Raw genomic sequence first — 20,339 nt, forward strand, 5'->3', positions numbered from 1 at the left:
GTTGTTGTTGTGTACACTATACTACTTCAATGTTTATATTATGCCAATCATCATGCTGCACTCAAATGTGGGAAAGAAGAAATAAATGAAAAATGAAGACGAGCGTAACAATGAGAAATATCATGCTACTGCTATAACTAAAACTTGTGCCAGTTTTACTGCTACTACAATATCATACCTGCAGCAAATGTGATTACAGTGTACTACTATTACTGCAACTACTACTGTACCATAACTGCCACCACTAGTAGAGATACACCATGCAACAACATACAAATACAGACACAAACACAGACAACAAACAAAACAAAAGACCAAATAATGCCTCCGGCACCACTTCGTGGCGGAGGCATAATAAAAAAACCCAAAGGCATTACTGTGCACTCTGAATAATTTTCCACTTCACCAAATATAATCTGATAAAGCAAATGATGGCGTCTAAACAGGACTATAATTTGATTTTAGCAATACTGTACATTGCACAGATTTATTAAAACTTTCAATGAAAGGACTGTCTCCACAAAAATATTTATCCACGGACGTATTACACAATTTGTACTAAATTTAGCAGGTAGTGATCACCTCCAGGAATATCTATCCATGGTTTAGAATTCCATATTACTACCATAGGCAGTTCATTGTGCAGAAAGCACTATAATCATAAACCACAACCTTTTCTCATTATATTGTGTCTCATTGGTTAAAGGTACAGACTCCATTATTGGTCCCATGTTTGCTTGATAAACAAAACTAACCAATCACATGATTTGTAACATGATTTCTCTCTGGCAGAGTCATGACACAATGCTACTTCCAGGAGTTTCTTTTTTCCTACTCCAAATGTGCAAAACAAATCATATACATGTATTTACCACCATATTCTCTCATTCACACAAATGAGAAACCACAAACTTTTTGTTGCATGCTACATTTGATGATTTGATAATTTGCAGACAAAATGGTCATTAGTCCAGAATCTGTGACTCCTTTGCTGCATTTTCTCAGATATATTGACTGATGAATCACTCTGCATCCAATGCACTGTCATATTGTAACTCCTTGCTTTGGAACCACGAGATTCAACACTGATAGAGCTACATTCTACTGTGACTGGCTCTGTCTTAGCAGCTGCAAGTTGAGTGGATTGGCCTTGTGACGGTCAGCCTCGGACGCGACAAGGAAGCAGCATGGTCAGGGTCCTACTTGAGTGCTATGCCTGGATGATGCAGAGCGGTCATCTCCTCCCTGGACATGGCCTTGAGGTCAAAGCCCTTCTTCTCTGCTTTCCCTTCAGGACAAAAGATAGCAAAGATGATGGATGATAGATGAGGATCATTTTGACGTTTGTATCATATCCATGTATATTGTTTGGAAATGAAAATAAAACATGAATGAATGAATGAATGAATGAATGAATGAATGAATGAACATGAATCATGCTCCTTACATCACCTCCTCCATTTTTTTTTACCTCATTACAAACGTGCCAAGAATGTTGCTTCTCACACTGGAGTCCGTCTATTATGACAAGTCTTTTGGGACTAAAGAAGAGGATGCTATGTGGGTGTCTAATTTGGTTTGGAATTTTATGGAGCTCTTATGAGGATAAGTGTTCATTCTACAAGATGTTGCTTAGGGGAAGATGACTAACCTATGACCTCAAAGTGTTTACTTCAAATATATACCTTACAAAAGATTTGAAATGAAACAGCTTCAAATAGCAACTTCTACAAAACACTAACCTTTTGAAAGCCATTGTGATGATCAGAATAAAATGTTAACTTGTAATGTTAGACTTGCTTTTGTGTGTGTGTGTACATTCTGTGATACTGAACATTGTAGTTGGGATGCCTACCTAATTTCAATTTAATATCACTTCACTATTTCATAATGAAATATTTCTTACATCAACAAATCTAGCAATTGGGAATGCAGCAAAAGTGGAGTGTAATTCATTCATTCCAAACACAAGTTCTCTCATAGGTTTAAACTTGGGTCTCACCTTCCATGTCTCGTAGTTTGGCAACTTTTGGTTTCAGCCCTTCCCTCAGATTATTGATTTCCCCGTCAAGTCTCTTCTGATCTACACAAGGGGGAGATGGATGTTAAGAAGGATGAATATCATCAGGGTCAAATAAATATACAAGCAGACAAAGAGGTTGATGGGACACTATAGAGATGAAGCAAAATATGATAATTGATCAAGAGAGAAGTCAAATATGCCACATGCAATGAAAATAAATCATGCAGAAACCATGCAATCATGGTTCACACCAATTTTACATTTTTTTTTTTCCCAAATGCCTACTTTCAGTTTCAATATGGTGTTCTGTTGGAATGCTACACACTGTGAGGTTTCAGATCTTGATACAAATAACAGTCCTACATCTTTCATGATGGAACTTCTACAAGCGAGTTGTATACAATAACTGCTGACTCACGTGACTCGCAACCCATTGGTTACAGGTTTCAGGAATTCCTAAAAGACTGTCATGATAACAATGCCTAGAGACTTGTATTCATTGGCATATCCCTGGAAGCATATAGCAAATGTGGAGCAAAACTATATCACTTACCTTCTGTCAGCATGGTTTGTACATTCTTGGATGGCAACTTTACAAAGGTATTCCCAAAGCAGATCCATGTCTTATTTTCTGCATAAACAGTGAATAAAAACGAGAACAAAGATTTGCTCATTTGTGAAGGCATTTAAAACCTCAGCAATAAACAACAACAAAGCAATAACATCAACAAAGAGCACTGTCTGAACAGAAGATGATGTGCTGCAAACAGTGACCGGCACAGGACCCTGCTTCACAACAGTAATGATGGTACTGACGTAACATCTTAAAATGATCATGTCATCATCAATGACCGACTTAGAATGAAACTAGAAAAGCACTCAGAGAGCGCAGACCTCCACCAAGCAGCTTATTTCCACCCATACACACATGCTGAAAATCGCCCAATTTCCCCCATACAGAAGCCTTTTGTTTACGACGTCAGCTTCCAGCTATGCGTCGCCTTGACTGAGCAGAGCACACACTTAAAGCGCTTATGCAAATCTCATAAATACATCGTATGCACAGCTTGAACTCCTAAGTTCACTGACCCTATCTACAAAAAGATTAAAAATCCTTTAAAAATCTTGAAAAGATCCCTGATCACTACCAAAATTTAATCATCTGTTCCTTGTGCCATTACTAACTTTACCTGCAAGTTTCATTCAAATCCATTCACAACTTTTTTGAGTTATTATGCAAACAGACAAGCAAACAAACAAACCACCGCCGATGAAAACATAACCTCCTTCCTTGGAGGAGGTTATAAGGGACAGCTTGAATGATTAATCATTACCACTGTGAGATTTGGATGATTGCTGGGTGTCGGACTGCCTCCTTAAGGCCCGCACCGCCTCTCTGCTTTGATTCCTCTTCCGATCCAAGTCCACAACCTACGAAATTGCAATAAAATACAAAACAAAAATTTACTCACAAACTTATTTTATCAATTCAATGATTAGCCTAAATTTATATATTGGTACCAAAACAAAAACCATTTGTTTTTGGTGTCTTCATAATATTACTATCTATTAGCAACAACCATTCTCAAAGGTTCCTGGACTACTCAACTCTAAGGCCCGAATTCACGAAGGTGGTACAAATGAAACCATGGTTTAAACCATGGACAAAAACCATGGAGCGCCAAGTGTCGCACGGAATATTTTGTTACGAAATTGGTCATTTCGTCGACAAAATGACCGTTTCGTTAACAAAATGCTCATTTAGTTACAAAATGTTGTCATTTCGTTACAAAATAATCATTTCATCGATGAAATGACTGATTTCGTAACGAAATATTCTGTGCGACACTTGGCGCTCCATGGTTTTTGTCCATGGTTTAAACCATGGTTTCATTTGTACCACCTTCGTGAATTCGGGCCTAACAGAGGCGGATCCTGGAATTTCGTAAAGAGGGGGCGTGTTTACAAAAATAAAGGGGGGCGCACGCACCCCTCCCCCATTTTTTTCTTTTTATTTCTTTTGTTTCAACAAAAAATAAAGGGGGGGGGGTGTGCGCCGTTTGTGGTCCTCCCTGGATCCGCCCCTGCCTAAGAGAGTGAACGTGTGGACAAAAAAACCCTGAACACTGAAGAGACGAAAATTTCAACAAAAATATCACAAACGTGAAGACGACGAAAAAGCTGGTGGTGGTTGCCGCAGAGCAGCACCCTCTGCCCTCTGCTGGACAGCTTATTAGTTAAATAGTAACTTGCAATAAAGGAAGCATAATTTTCTTTTATATCATGCCTTACATATAATGCTACAAGAGGTTATTCCCACCAGACAATTGGCTGACAAGAATTTTTCGGAGCAAATCTCTTCTGAAAGACAATGTTTCATGATAGTTGATAGAGTGACAAGTCATATATCAAATACCCTCCTCAAACACACAAACATACACAACACCTTTCAGTGCCTCACACAGCACCTTGTTGTCTTGACAAAGTGTTACTCATACAAGTACACTGTATAAAGTCAAAACAAGCAAGTGTTTGGTAGAATAATGGATATTTATTGCACTGGCTCCTTTCCACTCCCCATATAAGCAGAAATATGTGGCAACAGGATTATTGTTCATAAGTATCATATGACAAGGAAATATGTGAAACATAAGACTTGTTCACCTTGTTCGCATACTAAGTAGAACTCTTGCATGCACAAAGACACACATAAACACACACACTGAAAAAACAAACAATAGGACATAAAGTCATAGATATGAATAATCACATAACTTATTTCTACTACATTACGCCGTACTGCACACAATGCAGTGTATTGCACATGCATTACTCTGGTACTAGGTATGCACACTGTCTGCACTACACAAGATAATGTACTGAAGATCCATATAACACATCATCCTGCTCAAATTCTAGGCATCCTAGGCATATTATATGACCACGAAATCTAGTTGAAATGGACAGTCATATGCTACTACATAAAAACACATAATGTAGGACTACAAATTACTGTGGCACATAAAGCCATTCTTGCAGGAGAGAGGCATCTTTAATCACATTTACATTTGTCTCAATTACAGAGTATTTTGAACAGTAAATTTATAAGCATGTGTAGTTGTAAACTCAGCGGATTATAAACTATCCAGTTTATATTTGTGGGTCTGTGAATGTTGACATTAGTTATGTTCAGACGGTGATCCTTAACCTCGAGGATAGCCGACCTTGAGGACAACTTTTATGGGATGCCAAGTGCATCACGGTCAATTTCATAACGAAATCAATCATGGGGTAGGGGGTGAGGGTTGATTCAATCCCCCCCCCCCCCAAAAAAAAAAAAAAAAAAAAAAATTCCACACATGCATTTGTGCCTTTGACGTTTAATATTTGAAGCTGCCATCTTTCTGAGCAATCAGAAGATTCATTTTTTAACTCTGACATAATATCTGGTATACTTTGCTTGCTTAATTGAATGACATGAAATTTTCCCTGATGAGAAAACATTTAAATAAAAGTCAATCCTGTCCACAAATACCTGCAAAAGTGTAAATCATAGCTGTATGTTGTGTAAGTGTTTAAAACCTTACCCTCCTCAAGGCTGATTTTATCATGTTTCCGCTTAATTCCGACAAATAAAACTGATATGGAATAATCGAGTATAGTTTTTTTTTTTACAAATCATTACGTCAGATTAGCAGCATTCATTATTTAAGAGCAGAAATGTTTATGTAGGAATGAAAGAATAAATTCTGACATCTGTTTAAAGAAAAAATATCATTCAGAAAGAGTACAGTAAATCAATTCTTTCTTTTATTATTGTTGTCATATAGTGATGTTTGTACCCTGTATCCCTTTGTTGTTTTCGAGACACATGTCAACAGACGTTAATCAGATTTATAAATGTATATTTGTTCAATTTCAGATTGCATCACTTGTCACAAGTCATCTGTGTCACCACCGAGCCTTACAAGGTCAAGGCTGCCATCAAATTTGTGGACGGTCTGATAATATTTGTCCTAATAGTCACCATTACCTAGATTGACTTTGCTATGTGCGGTAACTGTGACATTACAGTTTAGCAACAGAACTACTTGAAGGCATGGAATGACTGGGGTGCCAAAATTCACACATCAAAGATCAGAAAAGGTTCCAAAAAGCGATCATGGAGATACTTTTGTGTTGCATGCATCTCAAAAGGCCAAAATAATTTCCACGTCAGACAGGCATTTGTATCATCTCTTTTGTTAATCTTCCAGTTGGTGATCATTCTGCTTCCAACCCCCCTCTCAGATGATACATATACTGCATCTGATGATCAGGTCTCCCAGACCTAGGAAGAGCAGGGCTTGAGAGTATTCATACATGCAGTTATAATCCTTGTAAGGTACCTGCTATATACTTGTTTGTTCTGGTTCTCTCATCTTGCTGTTGGCGATCTTTGGCACTGCACCAGGTTGCCAGAGGGAAATTTTTCACACACCATGGAAATAACAAACTGTTCTTTGTATACACAGTACAGCCCCTCATCTGACTGACCATTGGATGAGAAGCGGTGAAATGGCTTTATGAGAACAGCATCACACATCTCTTGGAAATTACTCTGGACAGTTCCTTAGGATCATTGGGTGGATGTCTTGGCCTGTAACTCAGTCCAGTCATACTCCCATTATAACGAAGTCCTCGGGACTGGCAGATTTCCTTCGTTTGTTTGTATGTTAATTTCCATCTGAGAAGATGGCTGGATAGCCCATATTCAGCTTCAGCTATGCTAAGCTGGTCTTCCATGGGGTCCACTTGGATGTGAGGCTTGACCACTTCACCAGGTTAAACATCCTGTTTAACTCATTATATCGATATATCGTTATGTTGTTTATCAAAATTTCGTTATAACCAAACAAATAGACAATAAAAAACACAGAGCCGATTAAGTTGCGGCCTGAATTCGTATTTCTTTGTAACCGGAATTTCGTTACATCCGTGTTCTTTATGACAGGAGTGCACTGTATTTGCAGGCATCTGTGACGACTTAATCCTCTGATGGGAGATCCTATGGGTTTGTTGGTGTGCCAATACCTCATCTTTTTGAAGGACAGTGTACAGCATGCCTCGGCACTCCTGTTAAAACATGTAAACAAAAGTGTGTACAGTCAACCTCGGATACCTCGACGTCGGATAAGCCGAATATCACTTACCTCGGGGGCAAAATGAAAGTCCCGATTGTTCCTATGGAGTTTCCGTGTATTAAAATTCGCGTAGCTCGAAGAAATAACTCGAAGTTCGGTTACCTCGAAGTGAAATCTACTGTCCCGATCTTAATTAACTTATTGTTTTTCCCAGCATGTAGCTCGAATCGAATTGCAACATCACTCAGCATCTCCGATTAAGCGCGCGTGGACAGCGAAGAAGACATGTCACAAATCTTTTCACACTCGACTGTAAATATTCCCGACCAGAACAATCGCGCGACCAAAGAAATACCCGGTACACAGCTGACAAGAAAAATCCCCAACACCTACCTACACACGTACACGGTATGCACATAGCACCCTTGCCAATGGAGTGCTTACGATAGCACTACGCTCTGCCCATCATCTTCTTTTCTTTAACCACTGTGTTTTAATTCTTGATCATAATAGTCATACCGCGCGCGTAGATTTCTAAGCCGTCGTGGCGCACCTGCGTAGGTGTTGGGTGTTGACAGTTATATCTTTGGCATTAATCACGGTCCACTGTCCAAACATCAATCTCCTGCGTAGTGCCATTTTTTAACTTTTTTTTTTTTTGCCTTTCACGAAGTATGTTTCATTTATTCTTCCCCGAGAACGCAAGCACTGATTTAAACGAAAAAGTGGGAGCATTTGCCGACATCTGTTAGCATCCGACATTTGTTTTAGCATTGTAAAGAACCGAAAGTTACCGTTATTCATTTCTTATTGTAAAAGCAATCATCCAACATTTATTAGTCTGTTAGCACCTTACGGAGCCGAATATTACCGTTAATCATTTTTAAATGTAAAAGCAAACAACAGACATTCATTTTAGCATCTTACGGAGCTGAATGCTATCCTTATCCATTTCCAAATGTGAAAGCAAACGTCCGCTATTTGTTTCAGCATCTCAACTGAGCGGATTAATACCGTTAATCATTTCCAAATGTAAAAGCAACAATCTGTCATTTATTTTTGCATCGTACGAAGCAGAATATTACCGTGATTCATTTCAAACATACGACATTTGTTTTATCATCGTACGGAGCCGAATTTTACTGCTGTCCACTTCCGAAAGTGAAATGAATCATCTGACAATATTATTTTATCATCGTACGGAGCCGAATGTTACTGTTTTTTCATTTTTGAACGTCGAAGCTGACATCAGACGTTTATTTTATCATCAAACGTAGCTGAATATTACTGTTATTCATTTCGAAATGTAATAGCAAATATCCAATACTTTTTTAGCATCATATGGGGCAGAATATTACTGCTATTCACTTTCAAACATGCCAAACGTAAAAGCAATCATTCGAGATGTATTTTAGCATCTTCCGGAGCTGAATGTCATTGCCATTTACTTTCGATCGTAAAAGCATCCAGCATTTATTTTATCATCGTAAGGAGTTGAATGTTATTGTTACTCATTTCCGAACGTCAAAGCAAACATCAAACATTAATTTTACCATTGAACGCAGCTGAATGTTACTGTTATTCATTTCGAAATTTAAAAGCAAACATCAGACAGTTATTTTAGCATCGTATGGACCAGAATGTTATTGGAACTTCCGAACATAAAAGCGATCATCTGACATTTATTTCAGCATCTTCTGGAGCCGAATGTTATTGCTATTTCCTTTCGAAAGTATAAGGAAACATCCGACACTTATCTAACCATCGTACGGAGTTGAATATTGTTTTTCATTTCCGAACGTCAAAGCAAATATTCGACATTTATTTCAGCGTCTTCCGGAGCCGAATGTTGTCCTTAATCATTTCCGAACGCAAAATCAAATATCTGACATTAGTTTTAGCACCATACGGTGCTGAGTCTTATCGTTTTTCATTTCCAAAAGTATGAGCAAACATCCGACATTTATTTTAGTACCTTACGGAGCCGATTGTTACCGCTATTCATTTTCAAAAGTAAAGGCGAACATCCGACGTTTTTGGTGGCGCGATAGGGCCACCAAAATCTTAATTTCTGATATTCTGATTTCAATTCCGATTTTCATTCAATTCATTCATATAACATATCGATTCAATTCCAATTGATGAGCATGCAAACAATCGGTAGGCACTATAACAGATACCATGTTGAAAATCGATAAACGTCGGATAAGTCGAAGAAAATTCGACGTACGTACGCGTACCTCGAATTTTGCGTACCTCGAATTTCACGTACCTCGAACCATTTTCTTCAGTCCCGACGAATTCGAGGTATCCGGAGTTGACTGTATATGTCCTGGGAAAGGACGAAAAAGAGCATATTAATTACAATCAGCAGGAGAAAAAAAAACCCCAAACAAACACCAAACAAACACGTACGAACACCTATCATTGCTGCTCATTTCACCAAGGGTAAATCCCCTAGGTAAGAGATACTGGAATTCCACAATATTTCTACCCTTTATCATTCTCATTCTGCAGTCTTCAAGCACAGCTTGTCTGACATTACCAAAAGATGCAGAATCCAGCCTCTTCTAAAACTGCGGTATGATATTGGATTGCACTGTCGCATTGCAAACTAAATGCACATCATTCTGTTTTCACTTTCTCAGAGTTGACTGCAATTGTGCAACGTTGCTAATACCTCTTACAACGTAAAGTCAATATTTGTGCCACTCCTGATTTGGGGCTGTGTAGTTTGTGGCAAGATGTCCCTCCATAGCTACGATAGCAGCACAACCTCTTTTGCAGCTGGGGTCCTTAACATAGAGGAATACTGGTATTGGTGACTCCTTCCATGGAATATACTTTTTGAAGATGGTCCAGGATATAGACCACATCTGTAACTTTAGTTTCATCTTTTGGGAAGACACCACATGGCACCTGTAGGCATAAGAAAAAAGTTGCATTATTGATAACTTTTTAACAAGTCATAAGCTAAAATTGTAACAATGATGCAATTATCTTACGCTGTTTCAGTCATATCATCAACATCACTATCCATACTTCAAAAGTCATCTCCTTATGAACAAACCTACCCTTATTTGTTTCTTCTTCTGCTGTGCTGTGGAGCTCCATAATTAGTCAGGGTTTGTTTTTTGTTGTTTTTTTCCTTGGTAAAATTGAAATGGAAGATGTAATGCTGTCTCATTAAACTTTACATTGTTATGTCATTTAAATTGATACAGTGTACAAATTTTGTATCTGAATCTGTTGGACAGATGTAATACATTTGAATAACTAAATGCATGCTGCTTACCTCCTGTGCAGGAGTCCAGAGAAAGAGCATCTAGTGTGATAAGCCAAGGGTGCTTGGGGAGTGGCTGGGGTATTGGCATTGGCTCCTCACGAGATGTGGGGCTGGCACTGTGGGCACTGATTTACAAGCACCAAAGACAGAGAAAGCAGATGTGAAATCGGTCAAAGTATATCTCTCTACTATTCACCACTACTTTAGATATTGATGTTAATCTTATAGCGACTAACGTAAATGTTGGTAAAAGCTACATAGGTCAATGTCTCCATGTGTGCAGCTGCTGTGTTCATGTATTCCTGTGGTTTTTCCTTACAATGGTCTGAACCATGTGACTTAAGAACTGGGTAGTTATACAGAAGTGAACTGTGTCAAACACACAACATCGGGTAGAAGTTCAAGTGCGTACTTCAAATATATTGCTGGTACATGTATGTCTGAATATTAAGGGCAAAAGGAATTCTATGCACATTATCTAAATTGTTATTTTAGTATTTTCCAGAAGGAAATGAAACTTGAATTATGAATATAATACAAAACCTCTTCATTGGGCTCTTTTGGTGGTGCAGGAAAGAAATAAAATCAAACTGAATTAAGAACATTCAACCTATATGTACATGTAGCAAGTACAATTTAAAAACCAAAATGTGAGCACTTAGTTCTCTCACGCATATGTGAAATTATCCCTTCTTACCGTTGTCCCCGGCATCCTGTGGGCGCTAGATGTGCTTGGAAATGATCCTACCATCTTCATACTGGAGGGGTTTTCTCTTGGTCTTCCTCTGTTCAGTCATAATTTCCTTTCATTTACATAGGGTGACACCAAACTCCTTGAGTATGACATCAACACATCTTGCAGTGTCTGGAATGCCCATAGAGATTCCCAGTTTGTTAAGCCTGTGGATATGAAAGTTACAAGAAACTGAGAATATGCCTCAGAGCCTACTTTCCGTACTGATAAACCAGCTACCATTTTCTGCATCACATCATTGGAGGCTGTGCTGTGTCTATGATTTGCAAAACGAAAGTTCCATTTTAAACTGCAAGTATGATTCTTTTGATGACATCTCCTTTACACACAGACCCACATGCACGCACAGGTTATTAGGCTAAATGACAACTCCTTTTTTTCTTTCCTGGTGTTTGTAAGTTTTGTTTTGTTTTGTTTTAAAGGTAGGGGATACCTTTTACAGACCTCCCAAAATGCAGCAAAACATTAAATATGAACCTCAGGGGACTTGTTTAGGCCACTGCTTAGAAATTTGGAAGTCAACAGTTATCTACAATTTGAATAATGCACAAAACTCTTAACTACTCAGTAGTTCATGTGTCAGCCACACTTAAGCCTTTTTGTTGCAGTCTTCTGTATTTTTTTTTATCTATAAACACAAATCTAAAAGTATAAGAGCTGATGTAATAACATTTTGTGTGGCAAGAATGTATATAGAAATGTTTGTAAGTTTTGATTAACTTTCTTCACAAAATATGATGGACAAACATGCAGTGCATGGGTCTGCAAAGGTAGCCTAGTAATGTACTGGAATTTACGGTGAGCCTGACCAAAATTCAATTCAAAATCTAATGGTCAATAAAAATGTACTAAATGTTACCTTCCACTTTCAATACTTTATGGGAGTTTCTAAAATGATACTCTCTTCAACATACCACTGTATTTATACAACTCTTCATTTAAGGCATGCAAATGGGATTCCCTACCTTTAACATTCGGTACACTTAAAATGCAATACATTTGTATGTAATACCAAGGTTTGATCAATCACCTTCATTACCAAATGGGTTGAATTATTTGTCTTTCAACACTCCTGATTGTACAATATCTACCTCTCTTGTTGCAGTTTATGTTCAAAGCTCATATTACACTACTCTACTTACAGTGTCAACTAAGCAATATGGCTTCAATTATTATAGAATTTTAGCCAAACATACAGTTGAACAAAAGTCTAATACAGCTGTAGGTATGATGACATCCAAGTAAGATTTACCACTTTTATCAAGCTTTCATATCACCTGCTCGCTGCAGCTTCCATACCACAGCAAAACAGCATTATGATTATCTTTTCTTTTTTCTTTTAATCTTTTGGCTTCAGAATCCTCATGAACATGAGCTGTGGGAGTAAATCACACCTGTTTATCCTTGGTTGAGATTCTCCCAAAAGAACCCTCAGGGTCCTTCATGGTGGACACTTCTTCTTGAGGTCATTGAAGGCTGGTCTGCAGCCAGTGAGAAGTTCTGGTAGGATGCCAATTTGCTGGATGTCACTTTGAATGATGATTTGTTACTTTTGATTTCACTTGTGATTATTTGGTAAACACAGTGTATAGTCTCCTTGCTAAATGTTGCCTACTGCTTAATTTGCTGGAGCACTACGGTCACACACTTTCCGCTCCTAAGGGATGTGGCTGCTTTAGAAAGAAATGATGGATCAGCGCTTGCCTGTGGAAAGAAACAGAAACATGCATTCACATTTATAATGTTTACAAGACGAGTCCTGTTTATTCAATCTTCTTTCATCCTTGAAAAGGCATAAAAAACAAACAAACTCAGGACAGCAATATGCATGTTCTAACAACATACTTTGGTAGGAAGGTATTGCACTGCCAACCTTGCTTAAGTCGACCTTGCACAAGTCAAATAATCGCTTAAGTTGAAGGTCTTTTCAAGTCCTCTTCTCCTTACAGACTGTATATCATATTGATTTTAATCCCTCGTAAGTCCAATTTTCTCTAAGTTGAAGCTATTTCTTCAGTCCAAATATATTTGACTTAGGCAAGGCTGACTGTATTGTACATATCAAGTGCCATTATGGAAATGGAATTGGAATTGGAATCGGAATATTCAAGATCAAAATATATGGAAAACCCACATCTACCTGCAATTAAACATGGCTATCATGATTAAACACCAAAACACAAATATCATATTCAAGATATCCAAAAACCAAATCCTCTTTTCTCTTTTCAACAACAAATGTACTTTGATGTAGGAATCTTAATTCATTGAAATCACCCATATCTGCATCTCCAACTGCTTAAATTAAAGGAAACCGAAACCCAAATGAAAATTTTCGTAGAGTGAAAGCAGCCATGTAAGTGGAACACATCAGTGAAAGTTTGAAAAAATTTGGACAATCGATTCAAAAGTTATGACTTTGCGAAGCAGTCATTGCTGGACAAGGAGACTTCTACAGTTCATGGCATCATCATGGACAAAAAAATATAGAAAATATATAAAAAAACATGATGAAAATCAATAGTTTCACTTTACTAGCATATATATGAAAGAGTACTTGACATCTATCTCATTCAGAAAGCAAGGGGAATGACATTACCCTTTATATACATGTAAGTCAGTAACAAGTCAATGGAATGTGTCCTTTTCGTGAAAAATGAAAAAATATAAATATAATTGGGTTTGGTTTTCTGTAAGGAAAGAAAGTAATGATTCCATATGTACCATTTTCATGCAATGTCAAATCTTGGCCTCCCTCCGCAAGCAGGTGGACGGTTTCTTCTCACGGGCAGAGAACTCACTCCTCTCAGTGGCTTCTTTGGTGCAGATGTAGATGCAAGAAGTCTATCAATCTTTACTCCCAAGTATGAATGTGATTTGCTGGAATTCTTCAACTTGGATGTCAGATTCTCGACATCTCGAAATACTTAAGATCTGTGCTTCTCAATCTTTTCAACCCAACGCCCTTTGGCTCCTACAATTTATTTATATTACACTGTATTTATTTTTTTTTTTATGGCCCAGTTAGATCACATATCAATCTTTTATTCTATTTTTAGCCAACATCGCAGCACACTGGTAGAGAAGCATGGCTTTAGATAATATTCCGGATAGATGTGAACAGTGGAAAAGAAGAGGTGATGAAGTCTTTCCCTCTCTGGTGTCAGCACCATGCATTATTGTACTACGATGTATTTCTTAAAAAAAAAAAAAAAAATTTATATATATATATATATATATATATATTGGTTTTTTCATGATACCATCAACATCACTATTCACTGTGCAAAATCTTTCCAACTGGCAAATTACCTGTGCATCTCAAACAGGACGATACAACAGACGATTTGAAGAGTCTTTTGATAATATTTCTTTTAACTTGTCAATGGATATAATATAGCTTTGCGCTGTACATCAAAGTTCTATCATTTTTTATCTTGCCCTGTTTCCTCTTCTCTCTCTCATGTCTATCTTCCTTTATTTCTGTATTCTCCTTCCTTTAATGGGCATTAGGGACATTCATTTTGTGTGTGTGTGTGTGTGTGTGTGTGTGTGTGATATGTGCTAAATGAATATGGTTGTTATTATCCTTACAAATATTATCATTATTATTGTTACTGTTATGATGATAATGTTGATGATGATGATGATAATAACAATAATAATAATAATAATAATAATAATAATAATGATTACTTTTATTATCCTTATTATTATCATCATTATCATTATCATTATCATCATCTGTATCATCATCATGAAAAGTGCCATTGGGGCATTTACTGAGGAAATGGTGTAGTTTCTTAACATTGTACGCAGTGTCTCTGTCTTTCTCTTGGATCTGTCACTCAGATCGTACTCACAATTACAGCAATTGCAAGAAGCCATGTTTAATGTTCAAAATTAGATAATGCTATCATATGGCCCCAATCCATTTCAAGCTTAATCACTTATGATGGTGGTCTCCTGCATTCAATGATCTCTGTCATTTACTGAAAAATACTGTACATGTATATTTTATTTCATGTTTTTGTGTATGTACACTGCTCAATGCAATCACCTATTTGTATCTATTTGTGTACTGTTATCAATTTATTTCACTGTACTTGCTATTCTTTTCTTTGTACTTTTGAAATTTGTATTCAAATTGTATCTGATTGAATGAAGAAATAAATCAAATCAAAATCAAATCAAATTAAACATGAAGACATCATTTCACAAAATAATGCCTGTCTCAGAATGTGCTCAGTAGGTGAGATACCCTTTTATTGCAGAGGAGTAACTACTCATGTTTTTCTCCTATTTAGCATTAAAAGCAAATATCCAGAAACTGAACCCCCCCCCCCCCCCAGAATAATCTGTAAGAAATGAGCAAAACTTGAAACTAACAAGCCAAACTTTTGGAGATCACACAGAACAATCACTCTTTCACTGCCTCGGACGTGTTCCAACTCAATCAATGAAAGTCCCATATGCACCTGTGTTCATAAACCTACACTCGCTCATTCATTCAACTTTCCAAATGGTGTACTTGAGTGCCTTGTGAAATCCTGCATCCTCGCTTTGGTACAAATTACTAAATCTTAGAATGGTATCTGGATGAAACCCAGGGTAAGTGGCCACTGAAGTACAACTGTAATGTGAAAATACTAATTCATTTGTTAGAAGACACTACTTTATGATGTTTAGTCTTTTCTATATGTTTATAGGGATGGTACAGTATTGGTAGAGATGAGAATTGGGCTTTTAACTTTTTGCGAGATACCAAGAAAACACTTATGATATAGTAGAGAGGATACTGTACCATTTTAAGAGGAATTCAAAGTTTATTTGATGAAAATCGGGTTTGAAATGACTGAAACATCCAAAAACAAAGTAAAACAAAGCGATCGTAATAAAGTGTGGGTCCCACACTTTACTAGAATCGCTCTGTTTTGGATATCTCAGCCATTTTAAAACCAACTTTCATCAGATAAACGTTGAATTCCTCATACAATTTACATGCTCTTTTGTATTTAATAAGAGGTGTCTCATTATCTCACCAAAAATGCTAGAAACCTGAAATTAGGTCTCAACCAAAACTATACTAGCCCTTTAAGGGTTTATTAATGCTGATGCTTTCATTGTACTGCTCAATATACTCAGTTGTAGAGCTTCTTCACTCAGTTTCAATAGAGGAAGTTTGGGTGCAAATGATGAGGGTTTGTTGTATCAGACTCCCAATGAAACATGCTGCAATTTAAAAAACATGGCGAATGTCACATTGTTAGCCTGGAGTCCCTGTTGGCAAATGTCATTTACAATGTAGTTCACACATTTATCATTTCCAGAGAAATTATTGCCAAATCAATTCTTCCGATTCCCCACTATCCCTTGTGGTTCTGTCACACTTTTGAAGGGGGAATTGGCTTTCTTTGTGTTGTGTGTAGGCATAGGCTCATTGTCTATAGTATGGATATGGTTTAAAAAAACACAATAAGAACAACAAATAGTGGAACGTCATGGACAGTTTTGACCAAGTGTTCATAGTTCAGCATGGGGTCATTGAGCATAGGGTCACTTTAACTGAAGTGAAAGATTGAGGTGTACATATAACTTGAGCTGTTATTTTCGCGAATTTCACAATCACAGTTGGACCACAAATTTAACAACACGCGAAAATGTTATCATATGCCAAGGTAGTAGTGCGCTTAACCCTAAGTTATAGAGTCCTCTGTGTCAGTTTGCGAAAACATCTGGTGAAAATGTTTGTGACCTCCTCATTCACGAAAATATTTGTACGCGAAAATAAAAGTGTAGCGCCCATAGGCATAGGCCTACACAGTAGTGTCTACTTGTCGTCTGGGACACGTTCCGCAGAGAATACGTTGCGTCTGGCTTCACGGCCCAGGGAATCCCCTCCTTTATGTCTACGGAGAAGAGCCATGAAAGTAAAAAACTGATTTTCAAAAGATTTCTCCATTCAGACAAATTTTTCTGTCTAGGGGTCACTAGGCATAGCCTATATAGGAGTGCTCTGGACATTGCCCTTTTCGTGTTTTTGCATTGCATTGGATGGGATTTTACCTGTTGCTAGTATTAAAGCAATGGTGGATCATCAGCGTTTTGACTGTATATTTGACTTGTCCCTATTGCAGACCTTTAATAACCTTCATCCGACCGTTCCTGTCCATAATCACCGTGACACGCATCAGTAACAACAGAATAAATATCAATCACATGCACAATCGAGTCTCACAGACTATTCCCACAAAATAGTCCCATACATAGTAATTGGCGTTAGTCAATAGTTACAGAGTCCTGTCGCAGCAGCGAGTGCGCAGCAGTCGCGTCAGCTGTCAGTCGACGTCGACGCTGAACAAATATGACTCAATGTGAATGAATATCACATACTTACTTGCTGTTTTTCCGTCAATATTTCTTCTGCAAGAGCTTCTAATTCTCCTAAATGAGTCAAAATGAAATTTGTATCTCTAGGCATTTCAGAAGCGTACATTTGAACGTGAGGCGACAAACTTCGAGAGCGACGACATCCACCAGCCTTAGCAGTTCACACGTTCATGTATGTAGGCACGGAAAGCGATGTAAACAGTGTGCTTTACTTGCACGTGCACGTGCGAAATTATGGGCTAGCTAGCATTGTTCCATTTCCACGGCAAATGGAAAATAGCCTTCGATCAATGCGTTATTTTCCTGATCGACTATAAGTGCTGTAGGAGCGTACATAGAACTGTATAAACGCTTTCGAGGGTTGCCTTTTCTGGGCCTATTATACAGGCTATAGAGTACCCCTGCAATGTTCAATGCATGTATGGAGGAAATCATCTATATTATATATATAATTTTTATTTCAGGATAGGAGAGAACCAGAAGGGCTCTGTCGCATTCTAAGATTTGAACGTATATAAAGATAAAATAATCAATTTTCATGAAATAAAAAAAAAGTTCATTTGATCAAAAGTGTGGGTTGATTCATAAGCATCATTTCGAATATACATGTCGGATAAAATAGCACCAATGCAGTTATATTTTTTTTAAAACATTTAACTGAAAATTAAAACTATTTAAAATTGACAACATAACGAAGAGGAGATCAAGCTCTACAACACTATACCAATTAACTCACTAACCCCCCCCCCCCCCAAAAAAAAAGATTGTGATAAATCCCTTCTAGTTTTCAGCTTTAAGTACATTGTGCCTTGAGTGAATGCAACAATATTAGTAAAACACATCAGTGAAAGTTTATGAAAATTGGACAATCCATTCAAAAGTTATGCATCATTAAAACTTAAGTGCCACCATCGCTAGTTGAGAAGACTAGGTACAGTTTGTGATGTCACGTATGGAACATGATATAACAAAAAATATGTACAGAGATTATCTCAAAATTCATTCTCTCAAGAAAAGTATACATTCATTTCTTTTTTGTGTTAAGGGAAATAATATTTCCACTGCTTTTAGGAAAAAAGGTAAGTCAATTAGTGCTCTTTCATTATGCTTGAAAAGTGAAAATATGTTGAATTTTCTTTACAGTTGTCCAGTGACATCACAAAAGGCTGAAGTCTTCTCATTCAGCTATATGGCAGCACCATACCTTTAAAAAAATTCATAACTTTTGTATGGATTGTCCAATTTCCTAAAATTTTAAGGAATATGTTCTACTATTAAATGTTGCTGCATTTACTCAGTCCACATTCAATTATATTTAGATTCCATTCTCCTTAATTCAGGAATGGTGACAAGGGGGAATGACTTACAATTATTGTGAAATTGACAAAAAAGCACAAGTTTACAGAGTTTTTTTTCCCCTCAAATAGCAGGGACAATACAACTGCTCATCTAATTTCCATAATCGTGGTTTTGACCAGGGTCAGTCTGGTGAACGCTTTCTGGAAAAGAAATCACACTTTTATAACTTTCTAAATTTTGTTTTTGTCTCGTCAATGAAACTCTCATTATCATGACTGACCCTATTCTTTTTATTGCAGTACGGTACCTCACAGTCACCCTGAATACATGGAGTTTCCCTTGATGAATTACTAGTTCTTTCTACACCAAACAATATTCTGCCATTATGACAGAAGAGTGATAGAGCATCTTAATCTGCTTAAGAAGTGTTTGTTTGATTTTTAGATTGGAAAAAGCATGTTCTAATTGGATGTAAAATTTGAGCAGAAACACTTCAATAGAATGGAATGGAATGGAATGGAATAGCTAGTATACAAATAATGAATGTTTATAAGTGCAATGGACAGAATATTTCATTCGGTGAAAGATGAAATGATCCAGTGATGTCACTGAATCAAACATTTCATCTTTCACCGAATGAAATATTCTGTCCATTGCACGAATGAAAAACATTTATTTGTTTTTTATAACGCTAAGATAGATCCTTGTCATTTGATGTTTTAGTACTTTAGAAACGAGAGAATCTGAGATCGCGGGAGTGCTCACCGAGTGCTTTACGCTAGCTTGCTGTCGCATACACACACTGCAAATGTAAGCGTTTTACATGCGTAGTGTGTAGACAAGCTCTCGGCGAGCGTGCAATGGAGCAAATCGTATGGATCCAAAATTGCACGGTAAATGGAGCCACAATTGCACGGATGATGACATGGTGAAATGGGCCGAATGATCAATGTCAAGCAACCAATCAAATGACAAGGATCTCTTCAAGCGTTATATAAAATAGAGTAGAATAGAATAGAAAAAAATGGAATGGAATGGAATGGAGTGGAATGGAATGGAATGGAAAAGAATGGAATGGAATGGAATGGAATAGAATGGAATGGAATGGAATGGAATGGAATGGAATGGAATGGAATGGAATGGAATGGAATGGAATGGAATGGAATGGAATGGAATGGAATGGAATGGAATGGAATAGAATAGAATAGAATAGAATAGAATAGAATAGAATAGAATAGAATGGAATGGAATGGAATGGAATGGAATGGAATGGAATGGAATAGAATAGAAAGGAATGGAATGGAATGGAATGGAATGGAAAGGAATGGAATGGAATGGAATGGAATGGAATGGAATACAAAAGAATGGAATGGAATGGAATGGAATAGAATAGAATGGAATAGAATTCTAAAAGACATCACAACACTGCACTGTTGTCGATGTAAATGACACACACATTTGGCT

At 37.3% G+C, this 20,339-nt stretch overlaps 1 protein-coding gene across 2 annotated transcripts; it reads right to left on the minus strand.

Moving 5' to 3' along the window:
• Positions 1-279: 279 nt before the first annotated feature.
• On the minus strand, positions 280-17,749 carry LOC140232972 (p53 and DNA damage-regulated protein 1-like). 2 transcript variants are annotated; one of them, XM_072313079.1, is made up of 6 exons: positions 17,584-17,749; positions 12,581-12,890; positions 3,358-3,454; positions 2,577-2,654; positions 2,003-2,083; positions 280-1,288 (listed from the first exon to the last, which is right to left on the minus strand). In XM_072313079.1, exons 2-6 carry the CDS (start codon positions 12,629-12,631, stop codon positions 1,200-1,202), a joined length of 396 nt encoding a protein of 131 aa, XP_072169180.1. In that variant the 5' UTR covers positions 12,632-12,890; positions 17,584-17,749; the 3' UTR covers positions 280-1,199. The 2 variants fall into 2 exon arrangements, with proteins under 2 accessions (XP_072169180.1, XP_072169178.1); XM_072313077.1 differs by lacking the exon at positions 12,581-12,890 and having other exon boundaries at positions 281-1,288.
• Between the last annotated feature and the right edge of the window lie 2,590 nt (positions 17,750-20,339).

Source organism: Diadema setosum, chromosome 9, assembly GCF_964275005.1.
Source record: "Diadema setosum chromosome 9, eeDiaSeto1, whole genome shotgun sequence".
Taxonomy (NCBI): domain Eukaryota; kingdom Metazoa; phylum Echinodermata; class Echinoidea; order Diadematoida; family Diadematidae; genus Diadema; species Diadema setosum.